We start from the raw sequence: 23,972 nt of genomic DNA, 5'->3' as shown, positions 1-23,972 counted from the left end.
AATTTTTATTTAGCCCCTTTCTTCGGCTGTTTTACCGCTATCCATTGCTTGTAATGTTTATCCTACTTTAATCTTCACCAACTTATTGGCCCTATTTTTACTGGCATAACTCTTCAATCAATATGGTCTGAATGCTCTAATTTAGTAAGCATACAAAAGAAACACAGATATAAGAACTTTATTTTTGATTTGCATAACTTACAGCCCTTGCCCCAAGGGCTGTGGGGGGAATCCCCTGAGGCATAGTTCCTGGACCTTTCAACTATGCGGAAAAAATGGCTCTCTTGAAATTTTGTTCCCATGAATATGGGGGGGGGGAATGGGGCGTGAGAAGGGAAATGGTTGTTGTCCAATACCTTTGGACTCCAAAAAGGGCACAAGAACTTTCAACTTCCAATTAAATAAGGCCCCTTCCCGAGTTTCTACGACAACTCCTTCCATACGAATTGCACTGGTGAGAAGAAAATAGAAAGAGAAAATCAACAATACATTGTGTTTGCGCTGCTTAGGACTTAATCCCTTCATTGGGCGTTTTACTGTTATTCATTGCATGGGCGGGTCTAGAGCAAAATCTTGGGGGGGGGGGTCAATGTGACAAGGGCACCAATAAGAAAAATCTAGGGGGGTGTGACAAGGGCGCCAATAATTGACCAAATTGACAAATTTATTTTAAAAACGAGTGAAAACAAAAAATACAAGGAATTAGGACGCCAGAAAATCTTGGGGTGGCCCGAGGTCCCCCTTGGATTCACCAGTGATTCATTGCTAGTAATCTTTTATCCTATTTTAGTCTTAACTAATTTCCCAACTCCCTTAGCTTGAATTTTTATCTTGTTGGCACTACTTTTATTGTCACAACTGTTTAATTAATACGGTCCGAATTCTCTGATTTAGTTTACTAAGCATGCAAATTCGTAAATATAAGTTGTTCGAAACGGGAATAAAAATTATCTTCCTTCCACTTGAGCTTCTACAGGGAGATGGAGGATGTTCAGTCAGTATATTTGATTCCTACCAAAGTCTAAATCAACAATCACAGTGGTATCGATTCAAAAAAATTCAGAGAAGAGAATATATTTACAATATCTTTGGGGGTAAACTTATCGTTTTTTTAATGTTTTCAATAAAAATACCAAGAAACCGCATTTTTCAATGACAGCACCCCATAAAAATGCAGTTTTTCAAAATGTAGACGGATCAGACTCTCCTGTCACCACAGGTGATGTACCACAGGTGAATCCACAAGTGATGTACCAGAAAAGAATGTACATTTCTTTTAGGTTAGGTTTTTCTGGAGAAATCTTAACCAGACGTAAAGCTTTTCCCCAGTATTTCTGGGGGAAGGCCTTCAGATATATTACGGAGCTCGCTGCAGTACCAGGCCTTCTGAGGCCATCATAGCTGTGCACGATCCTCCCCCACCCTAATCTACTCAAAAATATCCTCTTTAACCCTACGAGATAAGGTTTCGATTCCTTTTAAGTCATTCCTTATGACTTCTCCTCATCCCATTCGGGGTCGACCTGCTTTTTGTATGGCCTCGGATGGAAGAGCAAGATGCTGTATTGAGGAAATTAAATAGTTAATTTAATTGGGAATATTTAATTAGCTTTTACAGTAAATGCCCAAAATCATTTGATAGTTTGGGCTTCCATATTCCAGAAGACAACATGCGATGGTAGCTATTAAAGCTAAGCTATGAAATTTAGATAAACATAAAAACCAATCGGGGTTTACCCAAAAGCGTTTCTATAAAAAGAATTGAACACGCATGACAGATGCAGCCAAAACGCAGCGCTGTTTAGATAAAACCAGGCCACTGCGTGTGCTCAAATAGGATCGACAGGAACAATGATTTGTTTGAGTAAGGAGAGTAAACATATAACTTTATATTTATTCTACAAGAGAAGTTTGAAACTTTTCAATGATTACATCATGACCGCCTAATCGTTTCGTTTTTTAGTTTTTAAGAACTCCGATTTTTCCGCATGGTAGAAAAAAAACAATTCAACAACTACTTTCAGAATTTTTTGGAATATTTTTATAAAATCAGTCTAATGGCTTGAGTTTTAATCAATGAGCAACTGCTTTTAACCAGTATCCATTTGAACCGTTGCAGAGATACATCAAAAACCTGGATGAATGAAGATACAGCTATGTTTTTCGGTCATGAAATCTAACAAAACCCTAAATATCAGGAGAAGAGAGGACTACCAAGTTTTCGTCTTTGAATTTCGCGTTGTAACCGATATATGAGCCAGTTCACAAATTGCTAATCTGCAACAAAACGAACGTCAAACTTCAACCTGATCCTCAAGTACCAAGAACACCAAAATGAAACCATTTTTGCCACGTCAACCCTTCTTAAGTCTATTTACACCTGAAAACTGATTTTTCTTTTTTTTTTAATTATGAAGATTTTAGCGCCAGTACTGTCACGTTGGATCGTGAAAACAAATAAGCATAACTAATCACTTAACTTCAATTACGCTTTTATCCGTAGAAATAAATAATTTTTAGACCATAACGCCTTTTCATTTACAATTAAAACGAAATGAAAATAAATAAAAACTTTTCACAGTATTTCGTCTTCACATCCGGAAGTTTTTATCAACAGGGGAGGGGGGAATTAAGTTTAAACAAAATTATAGGAAAAGAGTGAGAAAAACCTGAAAAAAAAACACACTATAAAAAACAAAATGAGAAACGAAAAAGTCATATCTAAATTAAATTAATTTTAGTTAGTGTTTGAATTAATATATAACAACGCACAAGGTAGGGTGCGACAGGATATCTGTTATCTATTCAAGATGCCAAATTCAAACATACCAAAAACTATCGAGCACATCAACACTGAAATATATACGAAGCTTAGAATCGGTCTATTCCCAAAGAGAACTACACCTTCAAAGGAGACCTGCACCTTCTTAAGCTGTTTGGTGCCATTTGTTTAAAGCTTATTTTTCGCTCATTTTCAATCCACGTTTCCTTTTTTTTTAATTGGGTGCCAGCTATTACCACAATCTGCATAACTGCATACGGAGGTATTTTTCATTAAAACTGAATTTTCAATTTTTTTTAAGCCATATATGGTTGTATGAGGTTTTCCTGAACCAATTCAAACAATCAGATTTCATGCTCTTTGTACTTTAAAAAAAGAAGATGAAATTTTAATTTGCACGCTACGGAATCAGAAAATTCCGATAGGCTTATTTAAAGACGCTTCTTCTAAAAATGTGCACAGGAATCCCTATAATTTTTTATTTTTCTCACTAAGTATTAATCACAGAGTTTAATGTTTATACTGCAAGTATTATGTCGTCTGACTCCATGGAAAGAGTTTAACCCCAACTATAACATGAAATGAAAAATTTTATTAGAATTAAAAAACAACTCATGAAAATACAAAAAAAAAACATAAAAAAAATACTTACATGACGAGAAATAAAACATGACATAGGACCGATATCAGCAAAGATGCCAACCTATAAATAAGACAAATAAATTGACTAAAACTCAAACAAAATAGCTCCAAATATACAAGGTGGTGCATAAGTCATTTCATCACTTGCTAACTTCCATTTATCGTTTTTCAATAAATTCATTTCGACTCTTCTTTTCGGTATTATAAAATCAAATCAATGAAAATTAAAATATGAATAAATTCACAACCATAGAAAGCTTAAAAAAAACTGAAGAAATTTTTTCGCATGCTGACCAATAGTCTGCATTGCGCAGGTACCGAACTCCTGATCCATTTCCTTCGATCGGGAGTGCAATGGAAGATTGGGGACAAATCATGCAATTGACCCCCGTTCCAAGATCTTAGATCCGTCATTTCAACGTCAGGCATTGTCCTAGTAAGCCTACAATAATTCATCTGATCAAATATTTTCAAGAACATGGTTCCGTTGGTGATGTGTCTCGGCCAAGGCGAGGCTGTTCAGTAAGTACGCCTCAAAACACTGCAAATATGCAATATAGTGTTAAGGATAACCCAACTACAGCCACGTTTACGTTACATCCCATCTTTAAGCTATGTAATAAAAAAAGAATTAATAAAGTACATTCATTAAGAAAAAAATAACCATTTTACTGTTACCACTTCAAAGATTACCATTTACAAGCATTTTAATAATGCCACTATACTTTAAAATGGTAAGAGAACTTAAAATGGTGAGATGCACCACCCTGTATTTTAATATATAATACAATAAAAACAAAAGCCACCTAACTGGTTTTAAAAAGTTTTAACTTTACTCAAAAATATGTTTCAAAATGATTCCATGACAGATCTGAAAGCACATTTTGTAGCTGTGTTTGTGCAGCACCAACAACCATAGGCCAGGCCAGCAACCACCAGCACAGCTGCCTGAAGCCGGAAAAATTTCGAGTGTCTCTCAAGATTTTGGATGTTGATATTGCGGCAGTCTGACAAAATCAACCTTATCCAATTTATTTAAAACAAATGTTTTAAAGAAAGCTTTTTATTAATCCTGCCTTCGCTTCTGCTAGCAGTACCAACATAGTTAAATTTGAACACTAGTAACTGGACTTATGCACCATCTACGCGTCAAAAAAAAAAACAGATTTGAGATCACATCAAATAGTCATTTAATTTGAACAGTTAAAACGGATTTTTTGGTCGTTGTGGATTTTTGATTTAGTGGTACCCGTTTTAGCTGTAAACATTTCCTTTGTTATTGTTTGATTTATTTTTCTTACATTTTTACCAGGTTTGTCCGCTATGCAGGGCACTTGGCGGGGGGGGGGGGGTGTCTATATTCCTGTTGTTTGTTGTTGTACATATATTGTTAATAAACGAGCTTGAACTTGAAGCACGCAATGGTGTGGAATCGGATTTTTTGGTCATATCCAACCAAATACTATTATAAAATATCTGTCCATCTATTTTTCAGCGTGCCCTTCCTTCATAGAGCACTTCTAACAGGGTCGCACAAATATTACAAAAGTTCAAAGTGAATACTTTTTATTCACGCCTATCCTTCTTTTTAACTCAAATTTCCTTCCTCCCAATTTACTCACAAATACCCTATACTTATCCGAATAGAAAACTTTGTCTCTACTTCATTTTCCACAAAAATAGACAAAGCTAAACAAAGTGTATCAAACATATAAAACGAAGGACAAATAATTTTTTGGCAAGATTAAGTTATCCAAAAATATGGATATCTATCGAAAATCAAATGGCACAATGTAGTTAGAGGCTTGCGCTTTTGAAGGAAAATAAAGATAGAATTCCTAAATTTTATGATTTACCTCTGGGCAAAGAATAAACATTTTCTCGGACATGCGAATTTCAGCGATAGTTTTAAATAATTTGAGGTGAATTCCAAAGAAAATCACAATTTATTTTCCTTTTTAGTATAAAGTAAGGGTTTTCCATATACATAGATGGCTTTGCAGTATTTGCAGAAAAATTTTCGAATATCTGTTCATCATTTTTCACAGTCTACCAAAAGTATACACCATTGTAAAGCGCAAGCGCGGTAAATTTTGAAAACTTACAGAATATTGCCATCTAGTTTTATAATTGCCTAAAAATAGATGTCATGAGTATAGAACCTGCCAGAATCCGCAAAAACTGATGAAAGCTTAACGTTCCGCTAAGAAACTCATTAAAAAGCACGCATTCAGGTGGTAAGTAGAAACCCAATAAAGCGCCGATGAAAAGGTAGAATGTCAGTAATAGGTATCATTTTAGTCAAGCGCAGATCTAGGGGTGGTTTTAAGGATACATGCCCCCCCCCAGAAGGTCAAAACTTCCACGAATTACAGGGATGGAGGGTCAAAACACAAACGAAGGAAAACAAGTTTTGTTGGTCCCACCGACCAAACATATGATTTTGTATCCATCCCAGCTTATAGTGTATATAACTTGATTTTTGATTTATGATGTTTGTCATTCCTGATACTAGTGCTAGTAGCAGATTATTGCAGGACTACGCTGCCTGAGGCCAACACCACCACCCAAACTCCTCTTCCCCCTAGTACGCTCATTAACAAGAGTATAATGTCCTCGACGGGTGCCTATCCTCAAAATTACACTGCACCGCTTTTGGCAGTCACGGTTCTGGTTAGACAAACTTGTGAAAGACCCTCTCCAACGCCCCTACCACACAATGCAGGCAAGACTTCCAATAGGGCTGGAGGAAAAATATTTCCTGGAAAAGACACCCGCAAAAACCTTACGACATTAAAACGGCTCCAGCCTTTTGTTTCCAGTCAATCCTCGTCAGTGCATCGTATCCTTCGGATACAGGATTTGTAATTTCTAAATAGAGACAATCCCAGCTTTGGCAATAAATACTTATTGAGTTACCACTCTTGTGCTTTTACTCAAAGCATACATCCTTTTTGGAGTATCCAATTACACAAATCAAGCTACAAAGGTAAAACCGCTCAAACCAAAGTCATCTCTGATGACCAGAAACGCACTTCTAGCTCATCACAGAACTAAGACTCCAGGGTCGCATTACTATTTAGATGTTAAAATGTTAAGTTACCTGAATTAGCTGAAAAAGACTGGGCATCAATTCATAAAGCAAAAAAGATAAAAAAAATCAGCACCATAGATATGGCATTTTCGGGTCCAAGTTCTTAAATATGTTTAACATAATATAGCTCGTTTATTATATGTAGTGGATTTAATATATAGAGTATATAGCACCGTATATTTATTATAGTACGGTCTCCGACGTTTTTGGTAATGGCTATACTTCACCTCGTTGGGTCTTTGTATACTTTCCCTTCTTATGTTTTCTTTCTTTTTTATACTGTTTTCTCTTTTTACTAATTTGCTTATCTTCATTCTTCTATACTGCTTGTTTTTTTCTTATACTTCTTGTGCCCTCGGAGTAGCAAGGAGTTTAGTTAGGAGATCAAGGTTTTCTCCTATTGGTAGAAAATATCCAAGTGTGGCTTTTATTTAAAGGAGATTTTAGATTCCGAATAGAATTAAACCACATCTACGGTACTTTTTGCATGTGCAAGAATTTTCCATCAAAACAAATTCAACTAATAAACAATTAAAATTAATAAAAAATATTAACGAAATTAATCAATAATCAAAACAAAAATAATAATTAAACTTAAGAAATTAAATATTGAAAGTAGTTAAAACTAATCATTAATTAAAGTAATTAAAATTGACTACATTAATTGAAAGTAATTAAAATTATCCCGTTTATTTAATTTCATAATGGCTATTTTACTATTCTGTTTTTCTTTTTCTATTTGCACCTTGTTTTCTCTCCTAGGCTCAAAATATCTTCATTTCGACAATAGCCTACCATACAAGAGTTTCTTTTTCGTCATATATTTTAGATTATTTTGTTAGATTATCTTCTGTTTGCCTCTTCCAAATAAAGTAACCTCTCTTTCCAAATATTTTACTTTTACTTTTCTTTTAACCGCGATTTTCTTTATCTCAATGAGTCGTTTAATCAGCCTTGCTGAAAATCATATAAGTAATTTTCTTATGACAACTATTATTGTGTTTTCTTCTTCAGGTTCCAGATTTTTACCGCCAGATAGGATTATAGCCCATCTTCGGCACTTCTTGCACGCGCGAAAAATTTTCTAACGAAAATGATTCAACTAATCAATAGTCACAATTAATCAGAAATTTTAATTGAATTAACCAATAGAAAGCAAGAATAATTATTAAAAATAATCAAATTAAAATTGAAAGTAATTAAAACTAATCCACATTAGCTTGAATCCCTATAAGAATATACATTTCCGTATACTATTGTTATGAAATTGAGCTAGTAAATAATTGGAAAATTCCAACTGATATTGGATTATGATTATAGAATATTATTAAAACACATTTAGCATTTCTTTAGAAGATAACTGTCTCAGTATTGAATTAAATGTAGCCCAATTCTATTTTCAAATCGTTGAATACAATGAATTTTTTTTTTCTCAAAGGTTAACGTAGATTTCAAGGGCGTTCGAGACTTTGTGGGAAGGCCTATTAATTAAACAGAATCAAATACACAAACAGTTATATAGAATGGCTATTTAGCGCCAAAGATGTCTAAGTTTCAACGATCGTCACAGACCAAAGTTTAGTTTTGTTTCAACCACTTTTCAAATATCTAGAGAGCATTATTGATTAAAGAGCAACATCAAGGTTTATTGACAAGTACAAATTATCTATTCATATTATCACTACTTTTCTCTTTGCTTTTCTTAATTTCTTTCCTACATATCATATCTTTTTCTCTGCTCCCGATCTCATTTTTTTAATTTTTTTATTTATCTACTAACGGCTTGTCGCTAAACGTTAAACTTGTTAAACTAAACTAGAACTTAATTTGAATAATATAATGACGTAAATGATAACATTTCATAACCCGTGCTTTTTCAGAAAACGAAAGTGCTTAACGAAGTGCTTATCTATATTAAATTGAGTTCCAGCAGTGTTGGTATCTGCACCTAAAAACTAAGGCATCAGTGCAGAAGAGCATAATCAGAGAGGTAAAGCCCGTGACACACGACGCTAAAAATTACAACATTTTGTGCAGCCTTTTAGTTTTGTGCAGAAACATTTTCTCCTAATTGGCGGAAATTGTGCTAATCTAGCCGTTATATAAAATGGATTAAGGTATTAATATTATTAAGGTATTTCCATGGTGGAAGGAGTCAAAGTCGACGCTTAGATCACCTTAAGAATTTTAATAACTATATTTAAACATTTGAAAAATTGCTAAGATTTCCCGGAATGAAAATCATCCTATGTTAAACAATCAGCCTACTTTGATTCAGTCTTTCCAGTCTTCTTGATTAGTATGGTGATTTAAGTTTGTTTGTAGTTGTTGATGTTTTTACAAAAAAAAAAACAAGGTTCAAAGTACATATTGGTGTAAATTAAAAAATGACCATTTGTCGAACAAATTCGACATTTCGACTGACAAATTCAGGCGATTCTAATAGGATTTAGTAAGAGTTTCAGATATTCATATCCCAGGGGTAGAATACATAAAATTAGGTGCCATATAATTCGTATTCTCAGGTAATAGCGATAGGGTACATAGACAGGGAGTAAGGGTTGTGATAAATGAAAAAACAACTAAATCTTGTTTGGGCTGGGAAGGTTTTAATAATAGAATAGTAATTGCTCATTTTATGACTAAAAAGTTCAGGGTATCAGTTAAAGTTGTATATGCCCTTGAAGAACCGACTACCGGAGATACTAGTGACTCATATGAAATTTACTTACAGTTAAAGCAGCAAATAGCTAGGGTCCCTGGAAAAAATAATATTTTATATTACGATATTATAACGGTCTGATTTATAGAAATAGGGATAAATAGTGTCCTAGCATCGGTACATTGGGTGTAAGAAAAGAAAACAGTAATCACTACGCACTTATATAATTTGTAGGTATAACAATTAACATATAACCAATACGATGTTTGGTCATAAAATGATTCATATGTTAAACTGATACTAACGTGACAGTATGCCAGCAAACCTCATGGATTTTATTTTTGTAAACCAGTGACTGGCAGGATCAATACAAGATACTAGGGTATATAGGAGTTCTGTTATTGATTTTGAAAGTAAAGATCACCATCTAGTAGTGTCAAGGGTTAATTTAAAGCTGAAGTATCGGAAGAGTAACAACCTCCCGGGAAGTTATAATGTTGGTAGACTCCAGGATGAGAATTTGAGAGAAACTTTCCAGGAACAGTTGAATACTAAACTTCAGAGTTTAAAATTTGATAATGTGGAAGATGGTTGGAATAATTTTTAGAAAAATAATTTGTGAAGTTGCTGAAGGTGTCTTAGGGAAGAAAGCTAGAACTGCAGCTAAGAATATTAGTGAAAAAGCTCTATGTTTAATAGAAAGGAGAAAGGACTTGTACAAGAATTATCTGAAAGATATACCAAATGATAACAAAACGAAAGTAAGGAAAGTGGAGAAAGAATTAGAACATAAAATAAGGAGGCGTGAATTGGAGACCACCGATAAAATTGCGGAGGGTCTGGAACATACAACTAGACAGGAAAACGGTATAATATTGTACTGGCATGTTAATAAATTGAGACGGAGTAGTCAATCCGGATTTGGCCCAGTTAAAGATAAGAATGGGGCCAAAATTAGTGATAAGGAAAGAACTAAAGAGAAATGGGCTGAATATTTTGAGAATTTGCTTAACTGAGATAGAGTTGCAGGGAAAGATGTAGAGGAAAATGAAAAAGTTTGTGATACCTTGGATGTGAAGGAAGTTTTATTTTGTGAGGAGGAATTAGCGACAGTACTAAAATGATTAAAAAATAATAAGGCTCCAGCTGCTGATAGGGTAGTAAATGATTTTATTAAATAAGGTGGCTCTGAGTTTCGAAACAGGCTACTGAAGATTATGAATATGATAGTCCAAAAAAGGTAAGTACCCGACGATTTTAGAATAACCTTCATTATGTCACTTTATAAGAAAGTTGATAAAAGTGAATTTTGTACTCAAGATAGCAACATTCTGGTCTTTCTAGGTAGTAAATTACTTAGTAATGTTTTACTTTTTAGATGGAGAGATGCTGTAGACATGTTTTAAGAGAAGAACCATACGGTTTCAGAAAAGGTATAACGTCAGTCCACCAAATTTTCAACCTTAGACTAATAATCGAGGAGTACCAGATATGTGAAACATCTTTATTTTGTAGCTTTATATATTATGAGCAACTGTTCGATTCTGTTTATAGAAGAGCTTTAGTAAAGGTTTTATCCCTGTATGGTATACCAGAAAAATACATTAAAGTGATTAGTGCTATGTACGAGAATAACACTGCTGCGGTTAAGGTTGAGGTTAGCAGCTGGTTTTGTCTTAAATCAGGAGTTAAGCAGGGTTGTGTTCTATACCCCTTTATATGGATCATTTTGATGGGCTTGGTCTTAAGGAGCATAGGAAAGGTAATGGGAGACCACGGAATCAAATGGGGAGGAAAAACTCTCCTGGACTTAGATTATGCTGATTATTTAAGCATCCTAGATGAAAGTGTGAGCAAAATGAATGTAAGTTTTAGAGGTTTTGCGAGTTCAGGGTGCTAGAATAGGTTTGAAAATTAATATTAAAAAGACTAAGTCACTAAAGCTAGGAATAAGTGAAGATGAAAAGGTGACGTTGGATTATAAAAAGATTGATCAGGTGGGCAGCTTCACTGACCTTGGCAGCATTATTAGTAAAGATGGTGGGAGCACTGAAGATATTAAAAGTAGACTAGCCAAGGCTCAGGGTGTTTTCTCACAATTAAAAAAAGTTTAGAAGAATAAGAAGATAAGTTTGAAAACCAATATTAAAATATTAGAAGCTACAGTGATGAGAGTGGTCAAATATGGCTCTGAAGCGTGGGCGCTCAGAAAAGCGGATGAAGATTTGCTAGATGTTTTCCAGAGAAATTGCTTAAGGATTGTTCTGGGTACCCGGCTGACTGACCGTATTTCAAATACAAAATAGGCTATACGAAAAATGTGGTTCAATACCGCTCTCTAGGGCTATAATGAAAGAAAGGTTGAGGTGGCTAGGGCACGTTGTGCGGATGAAGGATGACAGATTACCGAGAATTTTTCTTTTCGGCCAACCGTCTAGGGCTAAACGGAAAGCAAGTCGTCCTCGTCTGGGGTGGGTGGACGTCATAAAGAAAGATTTAAAGGAAATAGAAACTTCGTGGGCGGGTGTAAAAAGGGAGGCTTTAAATACATTGGGATGGAGGAGGAGCGTGCGTAGCTGTGTTGGCCTCAGGCGGCTTGGTGCTGCGGTGAGTTGTTAGTAGTAGTAGTAGTAGTAAGTGATAGCCCTACTCCTGCTTGCGGATTTTTTTTTAAGTTAGACTTATTTATTTATTTCTGTTTGTTTTGGGATTTATTTGCTCATACATAGTGGCCTATGTTATCTTCACGATTAATTTGATTATTATTTATTTTAATTTCAATTCATTTTGGGTTTTATTTATTTATCGATAGTAATTTCTGTACGTTTTATGTTTAGATTATTAGAGGACCTTATTTTAGCTCGTCTTTGGTTTAATATGGTTCTTTACTTTATTTTGAAAAATTTTCTTGACATTTTTTTTTAAAGTTAATTTGAGTGAAAAGACTATTATGTCAAAGTGGAAAGGACATAAGATTTATTTTTATAAAAGAGGGTTTCAGCAACCACAGTGAGATATGAAGCGCCATATTTTTTTTTTTTTTCAGAAACCAAATACTCAACCGTAAATACAACATTTTAACTAATTCAGCAAGAAACATCAACATACCTATTCTGTATCCCAAAATATTTTATTCCATTTACATGTGTTTCCGATTATAAACTATGAAAATTAAGCGCTCCTAGAAGTTGAAAAATGTTCAGCTTCTAGCTCCACTGAAAAAGTAATCAGAAAATTTGTTTTTTGGGGGGCTGTGAGTCACGGGCTTAAAGCATGATGGACATTCAAGTTTATTGTTTGAATTGATTAAGCCACAACTAACATTCCAAATATGTTTTTAAAAATAAGAAAATCGTGAAAAATAACTCAATATGTAGTTATGTAGTTTTTGGTGAAAGCAGCGTTGCCAAATTTAATTATAGTTTTGATCATTCATTTTTACGGTTCAACGTGGTAACACTGACTAAAACATGGTATTGCCCTAAGAGCTTCAAAATTTTGAGAGAAACAAAAGAAAAATCTTAGAAATGATGGTTCTTAGGTATAAAAAGACTTAAATGGGTAAAGGAGTAAAAGTGTTTTTGTTACAATATTCTTCGGAGTATAAGGTTTTAGTATAGAACAATTTTGACCAGTGAGTATTTGAGAATTCGAATTCAAAATTAACACAAAAAATAATTAAAATTAACGCAGTATGGCATAAATACACACCGTTATTTAAAAAATATTATTAACCAGCATCTAAAGAAAAACTAGTTAAGTGGAATGGCTGTGAAATGACGAACATGTTTACTTTTTAACCACAGTTTCACATGAAAGCTCGATTTTCTATCAAAGGTTCCCCAGACATTTAGAGAATCCAATTCATTCCCAAGATTAAAGCAGCCAGTGCACAGGGGAATCGAAATGAAATTAGTTTGTTTACATATTTCTAGCTTTTTGTCAAAAAGTAAAGATCAATATTACAAGGAAACATATATCAAGGTTTAAGGTCGATTGTTGTCATTGACTTAATTTTCTTAGGCTTAATTTTCTGAATTGTTTGGTTTATTGAGTTTTAATTTGCACGTATTTGCAAATTAATATTATATAATTAATTGATAATTAATTATTACGTATTTGCGTATTTGCAAATTTGCACGTATTTGCTCCTGTTTTGTATGTGTTTTTTTATTTCCTTCATTTTCTTTCTTTTTGTTATACTTCATCGTCATGATTTTTATTTTTGATGGGTTATAAAATAAATAAATAAATAAATATATATATATAAATATATATATATATATATATATATATATATATATATATATATATATATATATATATATATATATATATATATATATATATATATTTATATATATCTATTTATTTATATATCTATATATATGTATAAATAAATACTTTACTATGAAAATTTGCCAAATAATTTTGGCTTCAAACTTTTGATTTTATTTTTTAAGGTTTTTGAATTGTTGTAATTTCTTGTTAAAATATACACAAATATTTTTGCAATTACCGGTTTTTTGTTTTTTAGGCAATTTAATGTCTTTCTATACTGTAGTCTATTCAAAGATATTTGATTATTACATTTTTTTTCCAAAATTAAGGTTTTAATGAATTTCCCAGACTTCTGACCTATCTAGATCGTTTTTTTATGCAAGAATATCCCAGGATACCAATTTTTCTAATTTTATTAATTAACTTATATAATATTATAATTATTTATAAATTTATAAATCCTAAGGAATAAATTTTGATTCCACTTTTCTTATCTTCCTAGTCGAGTAGTTGGCATGCTAGAATTGACACCCTTTGTCCGTGAGGGTAGGGGTTCAAGTCCTGGTGTCACTGATTATTCGGTTTGAACGTGAGTCAGGTGCGTGACTCTGTAAGCTCAGTCTGAGTCGACTAGCTTTAAATGGGTGCTCAGAGAAATTTGGGGAAGGTAAACAGGAAGGGTGTGCGAAAGCACAGGATGCCAGGCCCCTACTTCCCATTGCACTTACTGACAGCAGGGCCATGAAACAGAGTTCAGTCCCACCGGTAGGGATTATAAAATCCAATGCCGTATTCTTTTTTCCTCTATAATTACTGCTACCTCTATCAAATATTCAATGCAAAATCATTACAAAAAAAAGTTTTAAATTAATATGCATTCACGTAAAAAATTATATAGGCATTTAAATTTTACGAGGCTTGATTTAATTCTTCATTATTCCACTCCCCTTAATTTTCTTCCTTTCATTTTTCGTCAGCTAAAATAGTAGACATAAGGCCCACCAGCTCATTACTTATCTTATCAGTATCTTACGTATCGTTTATCAGTATCACTTATTCTTATTACATATCACTTGACATTATTTATCAGTATCTTACTTACTTAGCATTCTACACACAAATCAAATTTTTTATGCTATTTTCCGACTTAAAGTAGATCTGCAAACATACATTCATTTTCCTTAATTTCAGAATTTAACAGCATTCCTCTATAAAACGACGTCAGTGCCAAACAGTATCTATTATTAAACAGAACACGAAAATACAGATTTTACGAGAGACACCTTAAGTGACCACGTACCTAAGCGGTCATGGCAGTTGGCTTCATTACAATTCTTGTTTTGAATAACAATGGATAGGCGAAAAACAATTGGAAGTAAAAGCATAGTCACAGTGTGAACATACCGTATCCCTGAGATTTTTTTATTCCTAAATTCGCAGTGCCACGCAAAATTAAATATCTGATTTGCAGCTTGTCTTTTATCAAGGTTTTACATGACTGTTGAATCTTCTTTTCAAAAAGTCAATAGAGAAAATTTTTGAGATTTCTAACTAAAGACACTTTAAGTTGTCAGACACCTATAGCGGCCTTCCTTAGGAAGATCATTCGAAGTCGAAATTCAACGCCGAATGAAGCTATTCTTCAAGTACTCTGCTCTGTTCTCAGCTTGCCAGCCTGAAAGTAACTGGGTCAAGCTGTGTGCCTTCGTGTCTCTCTTGTCGGATGGACAATTGGGGGCTTAATGCAAGAAAGCGCTACAGAAAGCGGTGAATTTATGTACTTGTAAAAAACAGTCATCGACTCTGCATCAAACCTCTCCCTAAAAAACTAGAAAAAGTCATGCGAAACAACGAAACCTGCCCTATTAGCCCTATGAAATGGAGTGGTAATCTTTTGGAATGGATCTTTTCGAAGCAAGAGCACCCAGCGGGCATCCATATTTGGCGATAATGCAAGACTTGTAAAATGGGATGATCGAGCTGAGCGGTAGAACGGAATGACCAGGATTAATTTTATTTATATTTAAATAGCTTGAAGACTCACTTGAAAGCCACAAGCTTGAAAAGCCACTAGTAGGTCAGTGGTAGTTTCCAGAACAATTACGCTACATACAATATATCGTTAATTGTAACGACTTCGCTGTGGGCAGTGAATAAATATAGAACTTGGCTGCCAAATCTTGTTTTCGAAACCCTAGAAAAATCCTACAGACCCGCTAAAATCATGGCATAAAGTAGTTAAGAAGACCTGAAGTCTAGGGGGTATTCCAAAAATCCCCCAGACGGGGGGGGGCGTTGTCCATCCAAGAGGATGAACAAAAGTGGTTACAAGTCCAACAGAAGATCAATCCATAAAGCAAAATATGACTCAGCAGCTCATGGGTGCCAAGTTAGGTCAATAGCCCTGTGTCTTTCTTAAGGTACAAGTAAACATCGGCCAACCCTTGGAGCGTGTGTATGTAGGGGATCAGAAAATTTTGCCTTGGGTGGAGGGTCTCTGTATCAATAATCTGGGGGAATACTCCTTGGCAAAGGTATATTCAGGTATAAATATGGACTTCCACAAATATGGAGAAAATGGAAGAATGGATAGCTAGAAGTTGTTAGAAGTCAAATGGATCCCCGTGGTATAAAGTGGTTCAGCAGCTTGAGGGTGCCAAGTTGGTTTCATAATCATTTGTCTTGTTTCAAGTAAAAGTACGCAAGTATGCATTGGCGTAGACAGCACTGACTTTTAGATTGGAAGGGGATAGAACATTATTCATGGGAGGGTTGCAGTAGAAAGGAATCAGAAAAGTTTTCGAAAGGGGGCCTTTGACAATATAGTTAGAGGTATGCAAGTATTCCTGTTGAGTCAAACAGACTCATTATCAAATAAATGCAAAAGAATTTCACATTCATTCAATTTTGTTTCCACAGAAGACAAACCAAAATCTATTCGTTACATTTGGCGACGACCTATGGTGACTGACACCATCAGACTTAGACGGTGAGAATATTTGAGCCATGTCCTTGGTATGAACGTCTACAGACTACCAAAAGGAGCTGTGCATTTGCAACCACTAGAACGTTGCAGCCGGGGAGGAGCCAAAAATACGCTGGGTCAGATCTACTACGGTGATATAAGCAACCTTCACACCACCGTTCAACCAGGATGGAAGGACATCACTGCAGCAGGACACCTGAGAGACGATTCGAGGCTCCTCCTCTATGCCCTGGGGGTCAAAGGAAGTACAGGCAGGCGAATGCCTAAGATACGGGTTAATAATGTGTCAAACTGATTTTAAAGAGGTTGATGCTACATTAGATGTGAGTTGGTCAGTTACATTTGAATTTACTATATACTTTTCATAGTTTGTTTAAAGACTTTATTTTTATCAGAATAAGATGAAAAAAAGAAGACTTAATCACCTTATTGACTTCTTTGACTACTCCATCAATAACTTGACCTTTGAACGGACGAAAGACAACCGCTTTATATTTTACAGGATAAACAACAAATCCTTGCCCTGACTGAATAATTCCAGCACCAATGCCATCAACGGACGTCACAGCTATAACAAACCCATGCCTAGAAATAGGGAATTAGAAAAAAGAATCATGTTAGGCTAGAGTGTCTTTTCTAGGCCATATTCGACATGGGTATGAGCCATCTCTTCACACGCGGGAGAAATCTCAGTTTTTGACTCTAATTCGTTTCAGAGGGAAACCAAATTTGTTATACTGTCTGCTGAGGGACAAGGAGACCATTTGGCCAATTCGTGTTGGTATTTCAAAATATTAAAGAGATATATGTTTCATTCGATATGCGAAGAGTAATGATGGCTATCATTTCACTCGACTGTTTTTACATTAAGAAAAATATTCTGGAAAATTCCGAATAATTTATTTGCCAAATAACGATTTGCAACAAAATTACGACTTTTAAGATATTGAGTATTTTCAGGAAAGTCTTAAAAGATTGTTCATCAAAGCAAAAAAAAAAACAAGCAAATACCAAAGCAACAATTCCGAAGGGGGAGTTCAAACCTGGTAACCCCCCTGGCTTGAAAAATTGAAATTGACAACATTGACCGTTTCCATTGTTAGTAAAATTTATAAAACCTTTAGATCTGAAAAAGCGCTGCCTAAGTAACGAGCGATATGGGCACACTGTATTATTTATTTATTTTAGCTTAACTTGAAAAGACTATTTAAACATTCCGCAACTGCCAGATATTCCTGAAAAATAGACCAAATTATAAGCCGTACTTCAAAACAACATATCAGGAACAATTCATTTCTGAAAGAGCATGAAGTAGAATGTTTTGCAAAATATAAAAAACTACAAAACAGAATAAGTTTTTAGAGGGGAAAACGAAATTTTATCGACTTCTTAGGGGATAACTTGGGACCTCTTTCCCCCTGTATTCAGGTGTGGCTTTCAGAGTTTAATTGACTTTTAATTTCTGAATGAGGCACTGCATTACCGGGTATAGCTAAATTTGATTTTCATTACAGCTTATAGACAGCTCAAAGGCAAAAACTTACGTTGCCTTTTTTTAAAGCACATTCTCATACACATTTTTCGCTCAATAATTTAATGTTTGCAATAACATTAATATCTTTTCATTTTATCGCTGTTATAAACTAAATTTGACATCTAGATTGTGACGGTGTTTACAAAATTTGACAATGCAAGAGAAAAATAAAGCTGGGGATAGTATTTCGTGTTTTGTACTTTCATCAATTCAGCAATTAATTTTGACCCGGGTTGGTCAACAAATTATTTCCAGAAGTTCAGTAGAACCCAATTGGCGAGAATTACGCATGAATAGATCTATGGCAATTTTTGACGAATATACTTTAGTATATTCCCTTGTTTGAAAAACTGGCATTGAATTTTTACAGTGTCTGGTCAAAGATTTTTAACTTATTTTCAAAGTTCATTAGAACTGAACTTGTCAGAACACACAAGAATTAGATTTGCATCGACATTCCAACAAGCGATTTTATTTTTATATATAGGTGCGAGTATATTTTGGGTCATGCCCTGATTTAGTCCAAAACTGGAAAAAAGGTCTAAATCAAGCAGTAAGTTATACCAGTGCTTTCTCTTAAGAGGCTTACGACTCAGAGTGGCGTCAATTAACGAAAACCTAGAGAATGGGATGGGGAGGCCAAAATATATTTTCCCAATTTTGAGGGCGGGGGGGGGGAGTTTGTCATTTTTTTCGAATTTTTCAATAGAAATACCAGAAAATGAACTTTTACATGGAAACTACCTCGAAAAGCAGATATATCAATGTCTACAGAATGAGCAAATATCCAGGGGGATAACAAGAACACATCCGCCCCCCAATAACACCTCTGACTCGGACATGAGTAAGGAGTGGATGTAGTGGCAAAAAGACAGCTATTTTGTATAATCCTAACTATTCTACATATCCTAGTTTTATCTAGTCTGGTCTAGTTTTCATAAAATAAAAGAAAAACAGAAAAAGAAAAACAGTCGAGATTGCTTATTGTATTTTGCAATTTGTATGGCACAAAAAGGGAGTAAATATATACAATTTCGATGGGATCATCATGTTTCGTAGTGAAGTTTTAGAGCTGGTGGTAACTCAACATTTGTAGGTCTTGAAGCTGCTGTAGGTCTCGATGCTATTCAATGCTCCCTAAACTTCTGGTAGTTGAAGATTTTAAGTTATTAGCAATTGCGCAAAAATACTCTCTAATTTTAAATTGAGCTGCTCTCCATTGTAAAACAGCATTTCAAAGAAGCGAAAATAGACATGCTTTCAACAGTTTCATACATAATGTAAAAACTTAATAATAAGATCGTGCTAATATTATTTTTTTTTTTAATGCGGTTTCCCCATCCAATAATGGATGGCGAAACTCACTCCAAAAATTTTAGTATATATAAATACGTACATATAGTACAGAATATGAAATCTAGTACATCGGACTGAGTCACTAGTGACTCAGTAAAATGTACAGGTAAGAATTTATGAAGAATCATTGGGCAACAACTACCTGTCAAAAGGAACATTCATTAAATATAATTTCCCACTATGTAGAGGCCAAAAATGCATAAAACACACAGACTATCTCAAGAAAGAAAAAAAAATCAGATAGTGGACATGACTGTTCTTTTCTGGATAAAATGTCATTAACCTTTTTTTATTTCAAACAATAACTATATAGTTGGTTTTACTTTGTAAAATATGTATTCTAGCCTTAGCAAAAGGCAGCATAGTCCGTATGGAGGATAGGGGAGGTCTATAGACCCTTATCGAAACCTACTAAAGCAAGCTAAATACGTGCTATTTCATTTCCTATATTCTAAGACTACACTTCTAGATACTAGATACTAAAAAAAACAAGAGCGAACAAAAGTAGCACTTGGGCACTCTTAAGATATCAATCTTTTTTCTTTTTCTATGCTACCGGCCTTTGACATATTTACTTTTCTTTTGTTGGCTTTCTACCAAGACTGCCTGAAAAGATTCTACCAATGTGCCATATGTGATGTAAAACGGTTCTACCTATTAGTGCTTGTTCCAGTTAACAGGGCTAATGAAAATTGAACCTGGTTAATAAAATTTATAGGAAATAAATCCCAGCTTGGCAAAAAAATGGTTAAAATTTGCGTAGTTTATAAAAGAATTAGTAGATGTGCCTCAAATTAATAGAATATGGCTAATGATTTTTTTTCTATTTGAGTAGTAGCCCAATGGTGCCCAATTTGTCCACTCATGTATTAGCCCGATGTAGCTAATGAGCTTTCTATTTGTGCTTTTTAAATGCAATTAAATAAAAAAAAAACAAGTTTCTTTAACTGAAAGTAAGGAACGACGTTAAAACTTAAAACGAACAGAAATTATTCCGTACATGAAAGGGGCTGTCCCCTCCTCAACGCCTCGCTCTTTACGCTAAAGTTTTTCATTGTTAAAAAAAAATAGAGTTGTGATAAAGTCAAACTTTAGCGTAAAGAGCGAGGCGTTGAGGAGGGGACAGCCCCTTTCATGTACGGAATAATTTCTGTTCGTTTTAAGTTTTAACGTCGTTCCTTACTTTCAGTTAAAAAAAACTTCTTTTTTTTATTTAATTTTTGAACGTTTTTGAATTAATGCAGGTTTTGATTTTGGCTCACTGTACATGAATAATTAAAACAAAATTTGCATATAAATTTTACTTTTATTTGGTTAAATGGCTTTCTCGAAACTTGTTTAATTTTATTTACGAACGTTTGTATTAGTAATAAATACACGTAACTTACGAATTAACTTACGTAACGAACTTCTATATTCTTATATTTTATTACGTATGTTAGGGTGTTCGCCCCCTAGTCAATACCTTGCTCTTTAAGCTAAAGTTCAAATTTTGTTCCAATTCTTTAAAAATTACCCCTTAATCACAAAGGCTGTTAATTAGAATAAGTAGCTCTTATGAAACTACTAAAAAATCCTTGGCTTAAAGAGCGAGGTATTGACTAGGGGTTGAACCCAATCATACACGTAATATTTTCTGTTCGTTTTAATTTTTGATGTTGCTCCTTACTTTCAGTTGAAAAACTTGTTTTTTTTTTATTTAATTTCTGATCTTTTTCTTTAATAATGATGGGAAATCCGGCGCCCCCTTCATAGCAATGTCTCTTCCCCCCATGAAAACTTCCTTCATGGAAAGATCCTCCCATATAACCCCCGACCCACCCACCGCCCACCGACCAGATAAAATCTCCCCTGAAAACGTCTGTATACTTCCCAAGAACCAATACTTCGTGTGAAGGGTGGGTGAAGTTTATAACCTCTTGTCCTCCCGCCAGAGACGTTGGTTAATTAATACATTCTTAAAGACATATTTGTCATAAATTCGACCATGCTGGATAAAATGGCCATCTAAAAATTTTTGTTGGGTGCCTTTGGGAAAAAAATTAAAGTGGGAGGGGACCTAGTTGCCCTCCATTTTTTTTGTCACTTAAAAAGGGCATTAGAACTTTTAATTTCCAATCCAATGAGTCCCCCCATGATATTCTAGGAACACTGGGTCGATACGATCACCCCTGGGAAAAAAACAAAAAAAAAACAAAAAAAAACAAATAAAGACGCATCCGTGATCTTTCTTCTGGCAAAAAATGCAAAATTCCACATTAATGTAGATAGGAGCTTGAAACCTCTACAGTAGGGTTCTCTTATACGCTGAATATGATGGTGTGATTTTCATTAAGGTTCTATAACTTTTAGGGGGTCTTTCTCCCTTTTTTCTAAAATCAGCCAAAATTTTCTCAGGCGCTTAACTAAACTTGATGAAACTTATATATTTGAAATCAGCATTAAAATCTGATTCTTTTGATGTATCTATTGGTATCAAAATTCTGTTTTTTAGAGTTTTGGTTACCATTGAGCCGGGTCGCTCCAAAACTTACAGTTCGTTACTACGAACTGTTTGATAGTCAGCATGGACAAATATAACAGAATAGGACAGCCTGATTGGTCTTTATAAAATGAATATTTTTTTAGTGCGTCACTTAACTATTAATTTGAAGTGTTTAATTTTGAATAATTCTAATAGTATCCATACTAATGCACAGCTTATATTTATGGCAGTGTTTGTTTTTTGCTAAAGCAATCAAGAAAGTTCCAGTTTCTAGAGCTCCGTGATGGTATGTTTTTTTGCTCATTTTTCAAATACGTTCTTTATTTTTAAACTTGGTGCCTGCTAAGCATAAAACTGCATGACAAAAATGAAGCTTCTCTACATTAAAAATTGAGTTCATGGGTTTTCCCACTTTTTCAAGACGTATATTGTTGTGTAATTTTTCACTTAATAGATTTAAATATCCAGATTTCATTTTTTGTGTTCTTAGTACTTTTATGGAACCAAATTTTCTTGTTTTATCTATAATAATAAAGGTGATAAAACAAACAATTGCAATCCTAAACTCTTTTGCATCATATTTTAGGGACATTGAATTATATAAGCTGAAAAATTAGGCAGAAAAACCCGAAACTTCACAGGATAAAAGACTACACGTAAAACTACACGATTGTATTTTCACTTTAACTAACTATATCTTCATTCAAATTCTTTATTAAGAAGAGATAGCCGAGACTCTTCAGCATATGAATAATAAGCACCATATTTCAGACTCACTAAGGATTGCAACTTAAGTGAAATTCGACAATTTAGAATTTAGGAGTTTAACACAATTTTTTTTTTCACAGATAACCTATATAAGGCCTTAATTCAGTAGTATTTCTATCATTTTCATTTATTCGTATTCTTACTCCTCCCCCTCTGGTATAGCCTTAAATAGTATTCTATACAAACAACCAAACACTACAAAGGGTACTTTGCTGTCAACTTTATTTTTAAAAGTACTAGATGACATGCTTGCATACAGAGAAGGGGAGGAGGTTGAGAACCCTTTCCATTGATGACTATTTGAGTGCACTTTTTTTGCAATGTTAACCAATCAAAATGGAGGGAACAAATACCAGGGTCTTTTAATGGTCACTTATGTGGCTAAATATAAAAAAATAATATTTTTAATATGGACTGAGTAGAATTGGTCAAAAGCAGAATCATTCACTATTTGATAGCAAAAAGTTTTTTCGTTGTCTTTTTTGTTATTAATCCTTATTTTTTGCAGAGTGTAAAAATAGAATTAACATTAAACTAAACTAACTTTCAACTAATATGATGTTCAAGTAAAATTTAATTAAATACTCAATTAAAGTTAGAAAATTCAATCAAAAATCATTAGACACATTCATTTTAACTCTGACAATCATAAATACTACAATATTCACTATAAATGCAGTTGAAATGTAATTAAAATTAACATTCACATAAAAAATAGCATTCAAATGTGTTGAGAACTGTCAATTGCCTGGACTTTAAAACCTCTTCAAAAAAAAGTACAAAGAGGATTTGGTCAGAACAGCTTCTGACACATTCAAGTTTACCTCAACTGTCCCATCTAACATGATTGCTAATTTACTTACTTGCCACTGCAAGTGCCTTCTACCTCTGAATACAGTCTTCTCTTCACAGTATCAATAAGCTGTGGTCCAAAGTACCTTGGATGTAGGATAATATCATGACTAAGGGAAAGCTGAAAACAAAACAAAATGATAATAGATCACTTTTAGTGGATTTAACTTCACCTCTACATTGTCATTTGTTTTAAAGTGCCAAGGACATCAAAAAAAAAACTTCAGATGACCCTGATCCCATGTTAGGTCAAGTTTGAGTTTTTCTGATATTTTTATTTTGGTTGTTTTAAAATATGGAAGTTTTAGGGCAGTGTTGTAATTTCACCAGCGTTGCCAACCTGAACCCCCAGAAACTGCTAAACCATCAAAGGAAATCTACGCTTTTTTAAGCTGTTTGGTGACATACATTCTTTGCTAATACTTTAGATTCATTTAAAAAAAAAGTGCTTTCATAATTTGGCCTAGGCCACAACTACAAAACCGATTGAATGCACTAACAGAAAAAAGAAATAAAAAAAGTTCATAAAA

General features: G+C 34.1%; 1 protein-coding gene across 1 annotated transcript in view; it reads right to left on the bottom strand.

Moving 5' to 3' along the window:
* Polr2G (DNA-directed RNA polymerase II subunit Rpb7) overlaps positions 1-23,972 on the bottom strand; it is a 185,513-nt gene that overhangs the window by 139,228 nt on the left and 22,313 nt on the right. The window contains exons 2-4 of the mRNA XM_089086169.1: positions 23,454-23,563; positions 16,873-17,032; positions 3,435-3,485 (exon numbers count right to left, since the gene is read on the bottom strand). Of these exons, the coding sequence (XP_088942295.1) occupies positions 3,435-3,485; positions 16,873-17,032; positions 23,454-23,563 (321 nt within the window). The remainder of the gene's footprint in view (positions 1-3,434; positions 3,486-16,872; positions 17,033-23,453; positions 23,564-23,972) is intronic.

This window comes from Artemia sp. Qi Xiang Cuo, chromosome 3 (assembly GCF_049724085.1).
Source record: "Artemia sp. Qi Xiang Cuo chromosome 3, ASM4972408v1, whole genome shotgun sequence".
Taxonomy (NCBI): Eukaryota; Metazoa; Arthropoda; class Branchiopoda; order Anostraca; family Artemiidae; genus Artemia; species Artemia sp. Qi Xiang Cuo.
The sequence above is the reverse complement of the archived record's forward strand: the minus strand, read 5'-3'. Positions and strand labels throughout refer to the sequence as shown.